Source organism: Mytilus trossulus, unplaced genomic scaffold (genome assembly GCF_036588685.1).
Source record: "Mytilus trossulus isolate FHL-02 unplaced genomic scaffold, PNRI_Mtr1.1.1.hap1 h1tg000128l__unscaffolded, whole genome shotgun sequence".
Taxonomy (NCBI): domain Eukaryota; kingdom Metazoa; phylum Mollusca; class Bivalvia; order Mytilida; family Mytilidae; genus Mytilus; species Mytilus trossulus.
This window is the reverse complement of record NW_026963301.1, coordinates 938,981-961,234: the sequence shown is the minus strand read 5'-3', so window position 1 is coordinate 961,234 and position 22,254 is coordinate 938,981. Positions and strand designations below refer to the sequence as shown.

Sequence of the window (22,254 nt, the reverse complement as noted above, 5' to 3'; positions counted from 1 at the left end):
ACATGTCATCATGTTATTGTTCTATTATAAACTTGATTATACTTTCAACGACAAACGACACAATTATTTTACTCGCGTAGTGGTATTAATAGAATTGAAAAAGGAAATGGTGAATGTGTCAAAGCGACAACAACCCGACCATAGAGCAGACAACAGCCGAAGGCCCCCAATGGGTCTTCAACGTAGCGAGGATTCCCTAACCAGTAGCTGTCAGCTGGCCCCTAAAAAAATATGCACACTAGTACAGTGATAATTGACGTCATACTAAACTCCGAATTATACACAAAAAACTTAAATTATTAACCATATATGGATTCTTATAAATTCTAAAGAACTTCTGGATAATTTTAAATCACGGTCTTTTGTCGAAATTATTTCTTACACAACTTTTGATTTTTAACCCTGCACACCATCATTCCCATTGTGAAAATATAATTGTTTTGAATAAACATTGAACGAGAAAATTTCTTCTTTTGTGTCGTTTACATTTTTTGACGCCAAACACGTTAAAAAATTACTGTGTATTTTATATGATAGATGATTTTTGAACTTTTTTGGAAAATATTGGTTTGTTTTGCGATTGTAACACTGTGATGACTGCTGTAATCATTGTTTGACTATTTTGTCTGTTTTGTCCACGCATCGTTCAAAAACTAACGGAATTCGATGCGACTGTGACACAAGAGTGAAGTTAAGCGCTATACAACCAGTTTCAATCCAACATTTTCTACATTTGAAAATGCCTGTACCAAGTAAGGAATATTACAGTTCATTCATTTGATGTGTTCTATCTTTTATTTTGCCATTTGAGTATGAACTTTCCGTTTTGTATTTTCCTCGGATTTTATTATTTTTAAAACAAAATTCATGTTACACGCCTAATACAATTCTCCAAGTTGAGTAAATATTTGGGAAAATTACTCTTACCATGGGGTACATTTATATTATTATTTTTCTGCCAATATATGATAAGTTAAAAATTATCAAAACAGAGTTGCAAAACAGTGGGTTATGCATGTTTATGGCCCCGCATCGAAGTTGTCGGTGCCATATAGTTTTAACCTTGTCCGTAATTCCGTCTTTTCATCTTTCCGTAATTTCGTCATTCCGTCATTCCGCAACAATTCATTTTTCGGACTTTTTTAGGACAATTTTCTAAAAGTTTCGTTTCGCTCTACTATTTTTTTGTTTCTGAGAATCACAGGTATGCTGCCTTTTTTTCTAAACGCCTTCAGATAATGAGCTGATTTTTTGTATTTTTTGTATGTTAGTTAACCATGATTAGTTATAGGTCGAGCTTAAGGTTCGTTTCGCTCCGCTTATTTTTGCTGAAATAACGGGCTTTGGACTTGAATTAATCAAAATCACAGTTCTACCGATTTTTTCTCTATTCCCCTCCAGATTTTGAGATGATTTTTGAATTTGTGAGGCTACCAAGATGTTTGTGTCCACATGCGTTTATATTGAAATTGCAGATTTTTCAACTTTTTGGGACAAGACTATTTGTGTCGCTTTGAAACATCTAGTTATACGATATTTTAATGATAGTTGAGTATTCAGAAAACGCCCTTGCTAAAGAAAGATAGCATACGTTTTATTAATTAGAACATTTGAATTCAGAAGGTCCGTTGATAAATTTAGAACCAATCTTGAAATTAAAGTATAAATGAACTCCTTCGTACAAGAATGACATTATACTGATTTTTGTTACACTTTTCCAACCCCTCCAGTATTTATAAAGATGAAGTGACGTAACATGGATTTTTGCTATTCTTTCCCAATTCCTTACGGTTTATTTTACAAAAGTCGCCAATGATATAAATATTTAAAAGAGGGGCGACAGATACCAGAAATATATTCAAACTCATAAATCGAAAATAAACTGACAATGTCATGGCTAAAAAAGAAAACAGCCAAAGAATAGTACACAAATACAAAAAGGAAATATGAAGGCTTAGCAACATTATTTATGTATGTGCCTGTCCCAAGTCAGGAGCCTGTAGTTCAGTGGTTGTCGTTTGTTTATGTGTCACATATTTGTTTTTCGTTCATTATTTTACATAAATGAGGCCGTTTTCTCGTTTGAATTGTTTTACATTGTCTTATCAGGGCCTTGTATAGCTGACTATGCGGTATAGGCTTTGCTTATTGATGAAGGCCGTACGGTGACCTATAGTTGTTAATGTTTGTGTCATTTTGGTCTTTTGTGGATAGTCTCATTGGCAATCATACCACATCTTCTTTTTTATATTAGCAACACGAAATCGACTAAACACTGGTGTTGACCTCATGTGCTCTGAAAGGGTAATAAGATCCTGTGTTACATGTGGCACCCGTACTATAGTACTTTGAAATTTTTTCGGACAATCAAAATTATCGAAAGTTTTGTCATTAAAATTGAGTCTCATAGGAAGAAGTTTTGTCGTTCAATGTTGATTCAAAACCATTATAATTTCTCATGGAGATTAGTGGTATATAGGGTTAAAAAATCGAAAGTTATGTTAGAATTATTTAAAAAAAAAAGACCAAATATTTTTACAAGGTTTAAGAATACCACTACGCGAGTAAACTAATTTTGTCGTTTTTATAATTAATAAAACAAGTGGAAAAAAAACTGCAAAATTCCGACTTGGTACAGACCTTTTCAAAAACCACGGAAAACAAGTAGACATAAAAAAAAACAATACTAAGAGAAAAAACTGGGCAACACGTCCCGACAAGAAACTCGATGCGCTCTCAATTGCTAGAATGATAAACTCTTCTTATCATCTGTGGCAGCATCCATCGTGCTGCTCTTATGAGTATAACTCTGATGCATATTGCATGTAAATTCGAACAGGTGTCTTTTATGTTGTTAATTGTTGTCTGTGTTTCTATATAAATAAATAGATATGGTATGATTACCATTGTGCCAATTCTTCGCCAGAGACCAACTGACACAGAAATAAACAACTCTAGGTCACCGTGCGGCTTTTCACAATGCAGGAAGCCCGTAAGCCCGTACGCCATAAAAGAAGTACGCTTTTCACACTATGACGTTAACGTCTCATGGTCTGTATTCGTTCATAATTTCTATGCATACTTTGTTATTTTCAACTTGTGTTCGAATCATGGGGGTTTCTATTATTGTTTTTTTGACACATTTTCTCTCCTTTATTGGAAATCACTTTCATCGTTTGTAGTTTCTGCGATTTGTTTAACCCGTGTTGAAAGATTGTTGTTACATTTATATTTATCCACATATTTGTTATTAACGGTAGCATACATACTATATATTGAAAGATTTAAGGGATTACTAATTATATTTTTTCTGAGGGACTCCAACTGTTTTTTCTCATCATAAAAGTTATCAAAGGTACCAATCTTCTTATGTATACATTTCATTCCTATGAAAGTTTGATTATGCAGTTGAACATATTTAACTTTGTGAACTAGGCCACATTTGTATGAGTATTTGACGATGAGTTTTGACTATTGAAAGACTTGTGTGTTGAAAGTGGATCTGGAATCTTTTTGGTGAAATTTCAAGCATTTATTTGGTATGTATTACGCATGTATCATTGATTCCTGGACATTAAACAACAAATTATCAAACAATGAAGCATACATGTAAACCTTATACGTCTTACTGTCATTTAGAAATAAAACAACAACAACATCTTGTATATAACGATACATTTATTATTGTAATATATTACAATAAAATATGTTAAAATGTTGAGTTAAGAAATCCCTTCTCTATATTACGATGATTTACAGTCAGCTACGGATATTTCATTTGATCTAACATGTGCCACTTTAAGGTCTTCTGTTCCAATAGGGATGTCTACTGTTCTGATCCTTTTGATGAAGGAATTTTTTTACAGCGTTGTTTATATTGTACTTGTCTGAAAAAAAATAGAACGTCATAAGATAAGAAGGGTGACAATTGATGATGCATAATGTACAGGATGTACATTTATAAACATGATAAAGTAAACAAAATCATAAAAAAGCAAACATATGCAATGCATGTTTTAGTAAGATAATAAACCCAAAAAAAACCAGAAGCTGTTATGTCTTTGGAGGGCATATGTTCATTTTTTTTCGACATGACCATTGGCGGTCAAGTTTTCCTTTGAAAGGTGTTTTTTTTTAGTTTATAGATAACTGTAGTACATAAATCATACAGGTACCATGACATGTACATTTTTTAGTCACCAATCAATCATTCCATCATCATCTGATTGTTTGTATGTTCAATAAAATGTCTTAATTGTTACATGCACTTTTTGAAAATCCAAATTTGTTGAGGAAAAATTGATAGAATGGTTTTTTAAGAAAGCTGTAATAATTCAAATCAAAACGGTGTTGAAGACGGTGCTTTGACCTGTGATGATTTTTCTTTGACAAATATTGACTTGGAAGGACTGTTGTCTCATTAGCACTCATACCATATTTTCTGATATCTATTATGTATTATTTATAGTTTATTGTTTGGAAAGATTTTCTTATAGATAAAATTTCTATTGAAAATCTAATTACATGTTTAATTTACCCTATACGTTAATGCATATTTGAATGACCTCGAGTACATACTAATAAGTACTATGATCGACAAAATATGAAGACTACTTGTTCACTTAAGTCGCTTAACTAAAACATAACGTTATGGCTTGTTCGCATTAATTGCACAGTTCAATTTGTCAATATGAATAAATTATCCCGATATTGCCATAGATACATGTATACCAACATTAAGGAGTTGTTTTAAATTTGAAGCATATATAACGACTCTAATTATTTACCAATCATATGCCAAACACAAGACTTTTATCATTCACGATATAGAATAAAGGAGACGTGTTGTGATTGCCTGCAAATACAACAACAACCGACCAGAGGTCAAACAAACACTTGTTTATTGACTGAAGTTCATCGTATGCTTTTTGAATGATGTTAAAATTCATTATAGTCAGCTATAAAAGGTTTCGACATTTAAATGTGAAATAATTCAAAAAGAGAAAACCAAAGGTCAAATTTTGTCCGTTATCTTTACTGAATCAAATACAACGCATTATATCAAAATTGTTTGAATCAGTTACAACATACGGGTACGACACCAGCACGAACAAGAACTAGCAAAAAACATTTGTAATACAACAGTTGACATTAGAGTTGTCACAGTAACAGTAAGTTAATTCAAAGTCAATACAAAAACTGTCAATGATGTTTCCCAGAATAAATATTCACGCTTTTTGGTTTTAAAAAGTTATTAAATATTTACCAGCTTCGTAGAATCTTCTATTTTGTACATTCTTCCCATCATACTGAACACGTAAATCATAATATCCTGTACAAATATATATTTTTTTTTTTTAATAAACAAGGTTATACTATTGAACAAGTCATCCGATTATTTCTTTTTTCAATGAAGATTCTTTTTAAATTCATTATAATGAAAGAAAAACGATTATATAAATATAAGTCACAATCAACGGTTTATACAAGCATGGCGTATCTAATGAGTGCAGAATAAACATGATCGATTCAATCAGAGACCCCATTATCTTCTTCAAATTCTAATTTTTTCAAAAAGTATAGAGAAAATGGAGACCATATTATGTCAATTTATCTTTTATTACTAAATGCATTGCATGGTTATGAATAATATTTCAAATTAACGCACATAAAGGATTTTTGTTTGTCATGTTTTGGACTTTTTGTCAGATTTTCGAAATCCTCTGGTTTTATCCATTTAAATGTCTTAAACTAATTTGCCCATAAACCCCCATATTTCTTTTTATAAATCTTTTCCATGTATGATTTTAAGTCATTTGTAAAATCTTATAAAAAATCCTTTATTTTGTAATAGCTTTTGAGAACTTTAACTGGTCAATGAAGAAGCTATGAAAAATTAAGAGAGAACATTTCCCCTCCAACATTTCAATGTCTAATATCTCAAAAACAAGCACATTGACACCTATTTTTGTTTTTTTTTTGTTTTCAATTAATCCCCTATCAATATATACTAGTTTTCAGGACAGTTATTTATTATGAAACTGAGCAGCAAACATCCTTAACTGCAGTTTAACTTGAAACGAGATGTCGGACAACACTTGATGGAACGATCATGTTCTGATTTGGTCTATTGTTATCATTTTTTTTCTTATTTTTATCGTGCTTTATTTTTCAAATTATTATTTCAATACGGAATTTGATTCTTACAATACTTACCATCTTTTCCTGTAGTGGAAATAAAAAAAGTGATAACAAACATGAGTAATGTAAAAATGATATGCTCGAGTATCTTCTATAGTTCCATTTAAATTTAATAATTTGCTCAATCTTTCAATTTTGCCTTATCTTCTTGTAGATAAACTGTAAAAAAGGGCTAAAGATACAAAATTAAGACACTTATTATTACCAATGATTTAAAATACACTAACAACTCTATGACAACAAAAAAACGATTAAAAGATAAAGACAACATGTTTGTATAATTAGCTCATTTTAGAGACACCGATAACCCATTTGTTAACGTTTGGTGCACGTTAAGTCTACAATAAGGTCATATATGACAACCACATATACCTTTGTAGATTGCTTTACTTACCAGTATATCCTTGTTCTCCCTTATTTCCTTTGGCTCCTTAAAGTATAATTATAGATAATTTGGTTAGCACTTTTTATTTCTTTTTCATAATTACAGCAAATTAATAGTACGTTGTAGCGTGTTTTAAAATTTCAAGGCGGTCCTGTAGGACCTCAATAAACCTCTTCCACAGATCATGTGTCTATTCATTCTTGTGTTTTATCGTTCAACTGAGGTTCCTTTTATCATTATCATTCAATATAAGATTTTTAATGATTGATCAAAGCAGTATCAAACTTTCGTTTGGTTAAACAGTGTCCATATTAATGCTGGTAGCTTGCAAGTTTATCACGTGTTAATTTCACTGAAGGCGAGTCGCACATAAGCCCATTAACTAATGCTTACGTATCATAACAGATGCATACATGTAACTAATAACACGTGGTATAAGACAACCTCACATTAGAGACCTATGACACAGAAATTAACAATTATATGTAGTTCACCGAACTTCCTGCAACAAGTAGTAGAGCCAGAATCGCATAGTCAACTTTAAAAGGTTCCGAAATTAGAAATGAAAAATAATTCAAACGACATAATTTACTACCTAATTAATGTACAAAACAATGAACATAAAATACAGAATGTATGAATGTAATGCCACCACCGAATAACTATTAGATTTAGAATAATATCTGGCTTAGATGTGAAAGACTGTGATGAACTGTAGTTACAGCGAATACTTCATAAAATATTAATTTGTGGTATCAATAAATTACTGGAAAATCAGTCGAAATTTCCGATCTTTCTTATTCTAGTAGTTCACAAAAAGTTTACTGGCTGCAGTAAGTTCATGAATCAACATCTGATTTACTGTCCAGTACTTTTCAAATTTTATAGTTTTCAAAAATATGCAATACTTACCATTCCGCCCGTCTCTTCCAAATATTCCTGTAAATGTAAATAAATATTTAATAATCAGTTAATAAAAAAAACAATCATGCCTCGTTTGTGTTATTTAAATGAATACCTAGGCGTTACCTGAAGAAAAAAATATGTAAAATTTCACAATCGCCAAACTATGTCAATGGCAGTTAAAAGGTGACATTGTTTGTGCAGTATTAAGTCTGCTTTGAATAAAATTAGCAACATACAATTGTTTCATATTCTGAAAGAACTTAAGTTTTTTGTTTCGGTTGTAGTTATTACTATTTCATTGTCAACAACGACATTCGTTACTCGTTATGGTGAAACCTATTTTTGTTTTAAAGTTATGTCGCTTTACTTGACATACTCCTGGAATATATCATATGTAAATTGGTCATCATATTTTTTTTTCATACAATTAAGTCTTAAGGGTGAACTTAGATGAGGTTTTGGAATTTGTGTCAAATGTTCGGACTCCTTGGTGTTTTTCCAAACAATATAATGTAAAATATATTTACCAATGACACACCCATCTATTTTTTCATATAAGACTTAAAAGCTCATGAAATGGCATTTACCAAAATTTAAGAAGATTCTTGATTTTCTTTCTTTTGATTTTAGACCCAAATAATACCAATGCAAATACAAGGTAAAAGTCTGAGTCTGCCTTTTCCCGCCATATTTTAAATCTCAGATATCTCGAAAAGAAGGTCCATGACCTATCAATATTTTTAGTTTATCTTTATCCTTAATTGATGCTCTACCAGCTTATCATGCTTATATCATCACTTTTAATTTCTTAATTTCTGAATTGTTATCTAATCTCACCTTAGTACATCCTTAAGTCCTTATTTTAACATTGTGTATCATTTAATATATATTTACATAAACCTGCACATGCAGGAAATACTTAAGTTATAAATATTACCCTGTGGTCCTAGAAAACCTAAAATAGAGAAAGTAGCATTAAATGATAATATAATGGTAATACATATATCCATTGTTCACCACACGTTTAGGATACCTTCTTTATTTTTGTTTTAATACAGATGCTAATTGCAATGCTTTCACGTGAACTAATTATATGAAGCAGCAGGCCATCAATTGATCATAACTATGTCTATACATATAAGTAGTATACTACGAGGTTAAAAGCCAACTGTTTCCTTTTTACTTCATTGGAATTCTAAATGATGTACTCAAGTTCAGTTCTTTTTCCTAGAGAATAAAAGGGGAGTGTGGTGAGATTCTTGACTAGGTCTGATAAAACCACAAGAGATATGACAAAAACACATTGGAGAGGGTGGTAAAGGGTTCTTTTCGTGCAACGTTTTCGGTCTTTTTATTTCACGTGTTTTCGTGTTTTGAGGTTTTATTTCTCGTTTTCTCGTGTTTGGTTCGACTTGCGTGCCTCGTGTTCCCCTTTATTTGTTTTCCGTGTTTCGTGTCGGAACTGTTAATTTCTCGTGCTTGATGCGCATTTGATTAAAAATTTAACCGGGACTAATTCAAAGTCAGTCCGGAGATTGTTTTAAATTTATTATGTATTCCCAGAATATTTAAATTTGTATCAAATTTAATATTATGAATAATATTTTTCTTTCAAATCATTTGCAACTAGCGGACGCTAAAAGGTGACTGTAGGGTCATCATGTCCATTTTATAATGACAAGATGGTATCAAAGAACGGCTGCATGATTAATAAAATATTTTACTTTTCCCGTTAATATTTACGATTTCATTTCTCGTGCTTCGTTTGTTCCGATTTTTATTTTCCGTGCAACGTTTTTGCGATTTTTATTTCACGTGTTTCCGTGTTCAGGGCCCCCTTTACCACCCTCATTGGAGTCAGTAAAATCATAAAAAATACCTTACATTACAATTAATTCAAAACGGAAAATCCAAAATCACGTAGGTTGGAGTTTTGAGATAGCTATACATGTATAGTTGAAATGCTAAACTTTTTTTACTTACCCATTTCGCCCTTGTCTCCATTTGGTCCTAAAATTATACAGATATAATGACCAGTACAAAACGTTTAGCTTATACATGCATTTGATTAAATTTAAATTGAATTCAAACTTATATTAAACTTACTTACTTCTGTTTTAATAAATAATTTGAGAAATGTCTTGCCAGAGTATTGAGAATTTCTAAATTTGCCGTAGCAATAAGATTATACAATTTGATCAATTAAGATAGTTTGGTATACAATAAATGATGCAAAAAATATAAAATACCATGAATATATAAAGTTACAAGTTATTAGTTGAAATTTTAGATGTCTTCGCAAATCTTGATGTAAAAAAAAATACAAATAAACAATATGGTTCCTATATCAATCCTAAGCTGCATTGAACTGAATATATCAATATTGATTATAAAATCAGCCAACAAAATTTGATGATACTGTTAATGATGCAAACTGTTTGTAGTCACGCTCCATTATTTAATTATGTTAACTGCTGCGGGTAATGTAAAAATGTTAATTCGTATGGTTGAGTTACGTATGCCTTGTTTGATTAATATTGATTTTTACAAAGGAACGCAGTTCAAATCTGAATAAGGATCCAAGTTAACAGATTCGGCCCACTACAAACATTCAATTGATTTGGAAATTTTCAGTTATTACAGTTATAAACTTTATGTAATAGGATTTGTAAACTTGGCTTATATTAAAATTTGAATAATTCACATTGGAAAACATATAGAAAGGACACCATATTTTATTTAACACAAACTAATCAATCTACCTAATTACTTACTGGTTCCTGAAACGGAGATTATGAAGATGCTTTTTTTTATATATGAGTTCAATGTAATGTAAGGATACATTTGAATTCAAGTATTTAAACGATAGATATTGTTTTAAACCAATACACATCTATTTTACTTTATATAGTTATTTTATAGTAATGGTTTTATCTTAGAGCGGAAACTAATTTTTCAGTTGTAATGTAAAGATATATATTCATATCGGCTGACCACCCTCTCAATACTGCAGAACTCTCTTATAAATTTTATCTCTAGTCAAATGTTTCTTTACAAACTCATCTTGATAACATATATGTACGCTACACGTTCATTTTGATTACTAAATACTTAACAATGAGACTCAAATATTGTGTATTGTTGTACTTACCAGTATCTCCTTGGTCTCCCATATCTCCTCTTGGTCCTGGAATTATATAGATCATATGTGTAGGACAAATTATCTCATTTGTATAAGTTTCTAGTAAAAAGCATTCGATTAAACTAGTCTGCTTCTAGCCGAAATATATTTAATTTGTTACTTTCCACTTGCTTCTTTCTGCAAGTGCAATTAGAAATTTTACAAAATTTATTAGCAATACATATGTATATACTATTTTCTTATATAAGTTTTCCTTAATTTCAAAAATCAAATAAAGTTTCAATTATTACAAACATGAATACATACCAGTCATACCCGTTGGTCCGGTAAGTCCTATCGGGCCTAGAAGACAAACATATATATTACCATAAATTTTGTATTTGCATTAAATAAATAAATAAAGACGACTTTTGATGGATATGCCTATTATTTGTACATCCCTAAATAAGTTATAGTACTAAGAAACACTTTCAAATGACATCCTTTGAGGTTTCATTCTCCCTATCTGTAACTTATATCAATAACTGCAGATTTTTTATAATAAGGTTTAATAATGAACTTGTATATCGTTTGTCATGAGAGATTGATTTAGAAAAAGGCATGACATGAATGTAATCGAAATATAAAGTGTAGCCTAACTAGAAAAAATTAGTAAGATACAATTTAAGCTCCTTACCCACGTAATTCACCATAAACAAATCGCAATCTATAGAAAAGTTGCTTTAAAAATAAATGAATCTGAACCGTCGAAAGTATTAAAATCCTGAATATTACACAAACAAATAGCTCTCCAAAACGCAAATTTTGTAGATCCTTATTCTTTCGTATAATATGTGTAACGACTCAACAGTCCTTAAACATCCGTTAAATGTTGTTTAATTGTTTACATAATGATTATGTATCTTTCGATGTTCTCCAAAGTATCGACTGGAATGTAAAGATATACACTCGTGTTGGATTGCATGTACCAAAAACTGTGGATGAATGTGTGAAGCTTCGGGGAAACGGCTGGATAATACACCTTATTGTTGTGTTTTTGTTTAGTGTGTTACAACACAAGATAAGATAATATATTGACTCTGACAAAATGATTGCATAATTAGCTCATCATATATACCTTAATTACAACTCCTACTGCAGATGAATTTGACACTACTACGAATGCCACAAGTTACTAGTGTGTCGTTGAGCAAATGTCTTTTCTATAACAAACTTATTTAGTATAGTCTTAGATGCATGATTTTTTTATTAGTTGTTAGTGGCTTTGAACTATAGCTAGCTGTCAGATAACTGCGAGTACTCTTAAGCTGTTCATTTTGTCTTTTTGTGTCGGGATGTATAAGTACCCGGCCACGTCTACTTGTATTTTTGTCCATCTGATAATTTAAGCCTTTTTCAACTGATTTAAATAGTTCGTTCTTATGTTGTACTGTTCAACCACTGTCACAGGTTAGGGGGTTGATCCCGCTAACATGTTTAACCCCGCCACATTAGTTATGTATGTGCCTGTCCCAAGTTAGGAGCCTGTAATTCAGTGGTTGTCGTTTGTTTTTGTGTTACATATTTTTCGTTCATTTATTTTTATATAAATAAGGCCGTAAGTTTTCTCGTTTGAATTGATTTACATTGTCTTATCGGGGATTTTATAGCTGACAATGTGGTTTGGGATTTGCTCATTGTTGAAGACCGTACGGTGACATATAGTTGATAATGTCTGTGTCATGTTGGTCCCTTGTGGACATTTGTCTCATTGGCAATCATACTAGATCTTTTTTTATATATATATCATTGCAGACGATACAAAACTCATCTATGAAGTTAGAAGGAAAAAAAAGAAAAAAGGGAAAATACAGTAGGAATTTGAATCGCATATAAGTTTGAAATTATAAACTACAATAAAATGTTTATACTGTTTAACTTACCAGTATTTCCTTGTTCACCCTTATCTCCGTCCCGTCCTAGCAATAGAAAGATATTATGGTTAATACAAATAGTTTCTTTTTAACTTTGTAAATGAATTACAAGCAATTTGTTTAAACATAAATAAAATGTTTACTTTCATATATTCTTTCTATATTCTTTTCTATATGGTCAAATGGATGAACGAACAATCAATGATATAAAAAGCAACATGCTACACACTACTAGTTTGATCATGCATTAATATTGATAAGCACAGAAAAATGTACCTTTGTTGAGTATAATTTCAGAAAAAAACGTTCTATGATCGATCCGAATGTAATAAGCTTTAAGTTTTAAATACCACTGCTGATCGTCTACGAAATTTTTACGAGTTACTTTCATTATAGCGTACCCATACATTACCGAAAACAATTAGTACAAGACTAGTCACAAAGCAATATAACTTAAACTAAGGTTAACAACATATACAGACATTTTCCCTATCATTCTAAGACTATCATTATAGCAAAATTTCAAAAGCAAGATTTACATTATATTTGAATGTAGATGTTTTTTTCTAAAATTGTCGTTCAGCGATGTCAACCCTGCAATAGTCTTGTATTGGGATAAAGAACTTACCAGCACGTCCATCCCTGCCATCTCGTCCTGTAAGTGGAAATGTATGCTTAAATTTATCTTAATATCATACAAAACTATTAGCTGTGAATGAATCGTGTTAGAATATTTCGGTTGTGTTTGCATATTAAAAGCATATGAAGTAACCGGTAACGAGATGATATTGACAATTACTTTGAATACCATGAGTACACGAAGTTACAAATTGATAATTCAATACCAATTTAAATGCCAAACTGCGTTTGTTTTCCTTACTTAGTTATTCAACAATGTTTTTTTTTCGTTACAGATTTTAAATAGCAACAGTTTGAGACAATAATCCGTGATAAAGTAGAAAAAAAAAGTTATTTTAACCAACGATAATGCATAGATAAGATTAGGAAAGCTTAATGTACTTATATCACATTTGTAATCGCAATTATGTAACTAGCATTATGAAAACTTTGGAAGAACTAAACTAAACTAAATTTCTGAATTTACAGCACATCAAAAAAGGGGAAAATAATCAACTAGATTAAGAAGCATACTATATATTTTATTTTAAGTGAACTGGTAGTTGTGCAGTGAAAAGAGTTTGTACAGTTTCGAGTAGACTTTTATTATCTTGATTATAATCTCAAAGGCCGTTTATTTATAATTCTAAAGGAATGCGTGTCATTTTCAGATGAGACTTTTGCTGATAAAATGAATATTAACATTTAAAACGTGTTTCATCGGCAACAACGAATTTCAATGCACGTTGTGGAGGTATATAACTTGTAAATAGTATGTCCCTTTTTTCTACTTCAACCATGGGATACATTTATACTCAAGAAAATCATTAAACTTATTTTACTATCTGCATATCAACATAATTCATATCTAGTTTTTCAACGTGATAAATTATTTGATTAACTTAAATAAGTTAAAAACCTTACCAAATTGTCCTGGCGTTCCTGCAAAAAATAAGGCAGTTATTGATTTGATTAGAACAAATACACTGATCATAGATACCAGAAACACAAATGTTTGAATTATTCACAACGATTATATGGCTACGTATAGCGGGTAACTTTCGCGTATTTTCGAGGATAGAACAAAATCGCAAAAATATATCCCTCAATTTAAAAGTGGACATACAAAGGTATTGTCAAAATATTGTGTATACCTTATTAAATCAACATTGCAAAATTTTACACCCGCGAAAAAAACAGCTATATGATCTCTTCTTGCGTTTTGATGGTTTGCTGAAACAGTTAATAAGAATGGTGCCTTCATATACTATTTACAATGAATCTATACAGTTACAAATTGACAGTTGACAATGCCGATGTCTTCACATTGATATACGACGATGTGGTTTTAGTGCAATGAGACAACACTGAACATTCGGCTTTAATAACAATCTTTACTATGTACATTTTCAATGAAGATAAATTTTCAAAATGTAAAATAGACTCATTAGTAATGCTAAAATATTGTAGATTGTTTTACTTACCCTGAACACCTTTTCCTCCCTTTTCTCCTTTTAGTCCTGAAATTAAATCGATGATATGGTAAGTACGTATCATCATACTTTTATATAATCATTTAAGAAACTCATTTCATTTAAACTATATTATCTCTCTTTAAGCTAAAAGAAGTAATGAATTTAATGTTGTCCGGAATGTTTATCACTGTTAACGAATCTATTTCTATTTCCATACTGTGGGACATCAAAACCAGAACTGCCCTACAAAACAAGCCTCTGCATCATCAGACATTGTTTAAAATCACTCAGATATATGCGTAAAAGGCAACGTATTTTTCCCTTTTAACTTATACACATATTTTTTGAAATGTATAAATATTCAGTATATATGTTTGCCCGATATATATTTTTTTAATTCTGAACATTAAATAGTATTAATCATTGCAAAAATACATACCGGTGGCTCCTCTTGGTCCTTGTAGTCCGGCTGAACCTGAAAGAGATAAATTATTTCATACCATTACACATGGTATATTATAAAGTGCAAACTTTTTCAGGTATAGATCACCTGTGTTACCTTTACCACTCAGAGCAAGATTTGAAATAGTTTTGAAAAAGTTAATGTGCTTACAACCTAAAATCCATTGACAAAGATATATATCTGTATGATGTTAAAGTTATTTACATAGTGTTTCGCGCTATAAAACCAGGGTCAATCCACGATTTTCTAGATTTGACAAAAACTATACTAAGTTAAAAATATGACAATTGTATTTCATTCGTTTGATGTGTTTTATCGTTTGAAAATTGTCCTTTGATTAGGGACTTTCCGTTTTAAATTTTCCTCGGAGTTCTGTATTTTTTATGATTTTACTTTTTAGTACAGCTATATAGTTATGTTCGGTCGATAACTCCAAAAGAAACTGCTGAAAATGTGTAGCTTTTGGCTTAAGGCATCATATGACTCTAATTGTTTCATTATTATGATCTTTGTTCGCACGTGGCAGGACATCAGTATGTCTTTTAACAAATGTTAGTAAAGTAATTTGATCAAAGATCGAAGATCTCACGCTAAAAATGTGTTTTGACAACAATTGACTCTTCCATTTTTCCATGACGCTCAAATTAATATTGATTTAAAGGGCATAATGAGTACAGTTTAGAGATTATATACTTATACCTTATATCTAATGAATATAGTTTAGAGATTATATACTGTGTATCTTACCCTTTCCTCCTCTGGCTCCCTTAGTTCCACGGCCTCCTAAAAGAATGTAGATATACAGGTAAGTGCTTAACATATTTAGGAAAAAACGGTTCGATTGAAATTGAATTCAAATGTATATTTACAATTTTAGCTTCTGCTTCAAAAAAGATGTTTATCGTGTTATTCACGTTATGAATATAGGTAAAAGAAAAAGGGTTACATTGATCATACAGATGTTTATAATCCTGATATCGGTAAAGCAATTACGAAATAAAGTATAAATTCATGTTCTATATATGTTTATTACAGAACATATGGTTACCACACAATGAACATTAATTGAATATTAAAGCACGAAAATAAAGTATTTTTTTTCGTAATTTAATATTTAATTAAGGTTCATTCTGTTGTATCTATATGTCTGGAATAAACATATATAAGAACAAAACATTATGCTGTTGGTTTTTTTCTACGGTCGGGTTGTTGTCTCTTTGACACATTCCCCTTTTCCATTCTAAATTTTATGAATTTAGGTTAAACACAAAATGACTATTCACAAGAGACCAAATGTCGTAGATGTAAGCATTATTATATTTATACTACACGGCCTTTTCAAATGTAACAAACACATACAAAAACGCAAATTATGAAAATCCTAACATAATGTAAAACAATTAAAACGGGTTAACAGTGTAATTCAATTTGAACTACTTTAGGCAGGATCTTCTCACCCCCCAGAGCACATATAATCACTCCGGTTTTTTGTTGGGACCGTGTTTCTCAAGTTCTTGTTTTCTATGTGCAGTTCCGTGTATAGTTGTTTATCTGTTAGTGTTTTTGTTTTTGCCATGGCGTTTTAAGTTTGAATATTCCGTTGGTATATTTTGTCTATCTTTAATGTAAAAGTTATAGCCGAAATGTAAAAATATGAAAGCAACGAATGACAATTAAATAAAATTGAGAATGGAAATGGGGAATGTGTCAAAGAGACAACAACCCGACCAAGGAAAAAAACAACACCAGAAGGTCACCAACAGATCTTAAATGTAGCGAGAAATTGCCGCACCCGGAGGCGTCCTTCAGCTGGCCCCTACACAAATACAAAGACTTCTGAATTGGAATCTGCACATTGAATGGTCTAAGAACGCCACCACTGTCTCTTGCATTCAATGGCGATGAAACAGCTAACGATTACAACTAACTGTTCAAAGTTATTAGAAAATGGACTGACAAATCATATCATAACAAAATACATGTTATAAGCCGAAAACATCTTACTAAAATGTTGATTGTATTTTCTATACCGCTCTACATATATGATAATGACAAATATGATAAAAAAGACAAGTCTATCTCTATACACATACCGCTATGTATGACGACTAAATTTTATAGTCTTTGACATAGACACTTTGAAGGCTTTTTTTATTAGTGATGGAGGATTCGGTTTATTTCCCCTACTTTTATATATCGAAATCACAATTTCCTAACACCAAAAATGTATCTGCATTTTTAAAATGTTTCAGAAATAGTTCCAAATCATCAACATGATCAAAGTATATATTAAAAAACATGGTTATGTCTGATATTGTTAATTTGTTCAATTTATTTTTATCATACTGATTCGTTTTAAAATATCATCCAGTATATATGTTCAACTCAAAGAAAGTTTTAATGACTGAATCAAATACATACCCTTCGTGCCTGGCGGTCCGTCTGCTCCATCGCTTCCTGAAGGAAAGAAAAAATCAACATCATATCGTAGTCAACTTACTCGCATTTAGTTTAAACTGTTTTATTTGAAGTTGACCTTTGAAGAAATATAAGTGTTATACTTGCTTGTAGTTCCGATATTTATCATACTCAGATAAAGTCTGAAAGATGTGCTTAGGTGATCTAAGGTAAAATTAAATAAATCAAGAATTCAAAATTGATTGTCCAAGCACGGACATTGATAGTTAAGGATGACAATAAGCTAAAAAGTTGATAGATCATGGAGCTCCTTTTCGAGATATTTGATTTACAAAATATGGCGGGAAAAGGCTGACTCGGACTTTTATCTTATATTTGCATTGGTTTTATTTGCCTCTCAAATCAACTGAAAAAAAATTAAGAATCAGCTTAAATTTTGTCGAATTACCTTTTATGAGCTATTACATCTTATGTTTAAAGATAAATAGGTGTTATGGGGCAATGTTTTTTTACCTTGTATGGTATGGAAAAAACCCAAGGAGTCCGAACATTTGATACTTATCTCAAAACCTCACATAAGTACATCCTTAAATGTCTCACATCGAGATGGTTATATCGACATTTTCATTTTGTAACCACTGTGTGATTTATATAAGAATACTTTGTTTTGCCTGTGTTTGATGGGTGTTATGGGATGAATTCAGAGGCATCATCTGAAGTTGCAAATTAACAGGATCAACCAACTTGGTTTCCTATAGATATTTGTCTTAACATGAACAATCAGTACGAAAAAGTTAGTGGATTGTTGACTCGTATCTATCCAAAATTCGCAATCTACGTATTTTGTTTTTCATTAAGAGTAGAAACTACGTTGATATTTGTGTTAGTCACAAATGTTTTTGAAAACAACAGACAGGATAATTAATGAAGAAAATTCAACAATAATTCTAATAAAAATCTGTCCTACGCGGAGATGATAAAATATTCTTTACAATCCAATGCCACAAAAAACGTAGAATAACTTTAGTTCCAAAAGAAGGAAAACAGAATTGACAAATAATTAGTATTTGTAGAATATTAATATAGTGGTAATTTATCTTATAATGGTCTTCAATTTATCAATCAAATTAAGGATGTAAATGATGTTCGCTCCATTTGTTGTTGATTTTTTTACAGATTTTTAGAAATTCACTGGTTTCATCAGTCTTTGCTATATACAAAGTTGTGTCCACTATACCCTACTTTTCTTTTCATAATTTTATTTCGTATAGATTTAAAAAAAAAACATTTCTTAAAATCTTATAGAATTATTATTATATTTTCATTGTTTTAAAAAGAGAAAATCAGCCAATGTTTAAAGTAGGTAAACTCTAGAGAGACGCTTGTCCCGCCAAATATCCAAAAGATATTATTTTCACCAAAAGCACACCGATCCTTATGCATGTTATGTTTTTTTTCTGATTCTGTTAGTTATTTTATCAAATTACTTTCATTTGATAACAGTCTTTTAAAAAGCCTTTGAAACCACGTAGCGAACATCCTGCACTATACTGGAAGACCATATGCAGCATCTTGATAATAGACTCATATAATTGTACTTTAATAAATTATCAACCATTTTCAAAAATATATTCTAAGCTTCTGTGTTACATAGATAATTTTCAATCTATTTCAGGTAAATGCTTAAAATACGTTGATGAAACTGGACTTTTACAAACAAATAACTGATTTAAAGAGTTAATTCCCAGAACCAAGGTCTAACTACTTAAACTCACCATATATATCACGCGTACAGTTTTGTACGCTAAATGTGCGTTTCCCTTCTTCTATAGTCTAGTTAACATGGCAAAACGAAAAAGTTAAAAAAAAGCCAAAAAAGTTTAAACGTATTGAAAGGACAAACTTTGAACAGGTATAACACGAAGGTGGGAGAAACAAAAATACAGTTTATATGTTCTTTATTGAACTTACCTGGAGGTCCTGTTGGTCCAGTGTCACCTGTCGGACCTTAAATTAAAAATATATATTATCATGATTATGGTCGGTACGATTGATTTATGTTGAATATATTTTAAACAATGTGTAAATAAAAACGTATACTTAATTTCTAAATTTCTCCTGCTGTCTATTATATTTTTTCAATGATGTTAGTAGAGAATATAATATGGCTTTTACAATATAATTTCAATAGTCGACGGATTATATTGGTTGAGGTTCGATAATTTGTGTTATTAAAATGAAACGATATCTTGTACGCTTCATTGTATATATCAAATGAAAGCGTGTTTAATGCGGCCTGACATCATATGTATAACGGGCTTTATAAATCATCCCAACTTTGACTGATGTCGATGAAATGATGCTATTCAAATGGAAGGATTGATAAATACTTTGCAACCGTGCCTATTATCGATATCTAAATCATTCCTCATTACGGCAAATCAATAAAAAAATTGATGCAAGAAACATGTTTGACATTTAGTGTCCCTTTATGTACCTCTGATATGTAGGAAACAAATATTACACACCGACGGACGTACGAAGATGTACGCAATAATACATTTAAATACGCCTCATTGGGCAAAGTGAGCTAAAAGGTTACAGGTAAACGAAGACGACACGCATGGATGAGCCACGCAGTATTATCTTATTCAATGAAGTTTGAACATATTAAAGATTACAAAATTAAATGTCAAATATGTATGTTGTTGTACTTACCCAGGTCTCCTTGGACTCCCTTGGGTCCTTCCGGTCCTAAAATTGTAAAGATATAATGTTTAGTAGCAACCTTGTTTTAATTAATGTATTCAAGTTATTGCATCCAGTTGCAACTACAATCTAAGGAATACATTGACGTTAAATGAAGAGGCCTTTAACATTCCCGATGAAGGCAAATAAATTGTTGTTATGGTTGGCGATTTATGTTAGATTTTTGTGGTCAAATAAATCTATCCTGTTGATGTAATGTCAGTGAAGGTACCAAAGCCTTCAAAAAAATAATTTTAACACTATGTTAAACAATGCAGGCAAAACTAAAACCACTGTCTTTCATGTATGTGTATTTACAAATCAATAAACAAAAAATGGATATATGTAATAGATTTCTTCTACAATTGAAGGCTGCAGGCTGCAGACTTGCGGCACATTTCATTTAATGTGATGGTGTTTTAGATGTTTGTGAAAGCGACTTTCTTTATTTACAACGGATTGTGTTTGTAACAACGGCACAAGAGACAGAAGTGTTAAACATCAGTTTAACACATCTTGATGTATCAAATTGATATAAAGCACAGTATACAAAGCTTACCCCTTCACCAAAAGAAAAAGTACAATGAAGATAAACTTTGATTGGTCACACATTTTACTTGTTTTCCGTTAAGTTTGAAGTTTTCATTATTGTGTTTTGTTATGTGGGATGTATATCTACTCACCAGGAGGTCCCGTTTCTCCTTTGTCGCCTTTATCTACAGTTATATAAATAGAATGATAACTATGACTTATTTATTTAATAAATATATCTAATATTTGTATTTAAGTCAAGCGTTCAATTGAGACTAAATAAAGAAAACATTGACGTTTAATTGTGTTTTTTTTCTTTAAGGACATATCTGTAAATATTACATGTATCTGATTGAACAAGAAAAAGAGATACAACAGATTTAGTCTGCCTTATATCTTATTTACATTTCACAATGTGGATGAGTTCAGCAAAAATTTTACGAAAAGAATATGATTTAATCTTTCTTTTTTTACTTTCAATAACTATTTTACAACATACGTGCATAATGCATCCTGGGTAATATTTCGAAAAATATACACCAAAACGTCATGTTAGGTTAATAATGATATTAGCAAAAGGAAAATACAACCGATAACGTAACATTATTTACATTTAAGGGTACGAACATTAAAATTATCCATGTTTTTTTTAGATTCTGAAAGGGCAAGTTGACACTATAGCCAGAAACGTTTGCTCACACGATTACAATTATATACAGTTGCTGCTTTCAACAAGAAAGCATTCGATGACTACGTTTTTAAACGTTGCAAACTTAAATTTTAGGAACAAAACAAAAGTACAACAGATCGAAGAAAAATTTCTATACTTGATAGTCAGGTAGGTATCAAACAATTTATTCAATGTCTTAAACTTGAACTATTGTCCAGTATGGTGGCACTACAACAACCAAGTACACCTATAAACACTATTTCAAAACGAAAACAAATACATAGTACTTATAAACTAGATTATTCGTCGTATTAGTAAATTATATTTGCAAATTATTAACAATTTGAGGGAGATAATCAGTAAGCTTCACAAAATCAAACAGTCATAATGATGTCGTGCAGTTTGTGCAAATTTTGATTCGTATACAAAAATATGAAATGATTTCACAACAAAGAAAATAATTTACCTGGTGCTGCAACTATCATTGCAATGTAGACAGATAAAATCAGCAGTACATATGACCAGAATAAATGCTTCATTTTGAAGGTTAAGTTCTATACCTCTCTCTGAATATAAAACAATAAATGTATATTTGTTTATAATAGCCTTTTATATACATAGTTGGAAGTTTAACTCTTGAACTTAGATTGACACTTTTTTTTTATCAAGTGAAAAGTTTAACTGAATATCATTACCTTTTTTTCAATTACATCTTTATTCATACTTGAAATTATTCATGAATATTCATAAAATTTGCTTGTGTATATTTATCTATTAATTCATT

General features: G+C 30.9%; 1 protein-coding gene across 1 annotated transcript; it reads right to left on the bottom strand.

Annotated features, from left to right (window-relative positions):
- Nucleotides 1–3,798: 3,798 nt before the first annotated feature.
- Nucleotides 3,799–22,009, bottom strand: LOC134700278 (collagen alpha-1(XI) chain-like). The gene is made up of 20 exons (XM_063561636.1): nt 21,937–22,009; nt 20,953–20,985; nt 20,240–20,275; nt 19,493–19,528; nt 17,525–17,560; nt 15,851–15,886; nt 15,080–15,115; nt 14,650–14,685; nt 14,090–14,107; nt 13,176–13,202; nt 12,557–12,592; nt 10,941–10,976; nt 10,644–10,679; nt 9,476–9,502; nt 8,430–8,447; nt 7,499–7,525; nt 6,596–6,631; nt 6,217–6,225; nt 5,267–5,332; nt 3,799–3,887 (listed from the first exon to the last, which is right to left on the bottom strand). The coding sequence occupies exons 1-20, from the start codon at nt 22,007–22,009 to the stop codon at nt 3,799–3,801; spliced, it is 747 nt and encodes a 248-aa protein (XP_063417706.1).
- Nucleotides 22,010–22,254: the final 245 nt, after the last annotated feature.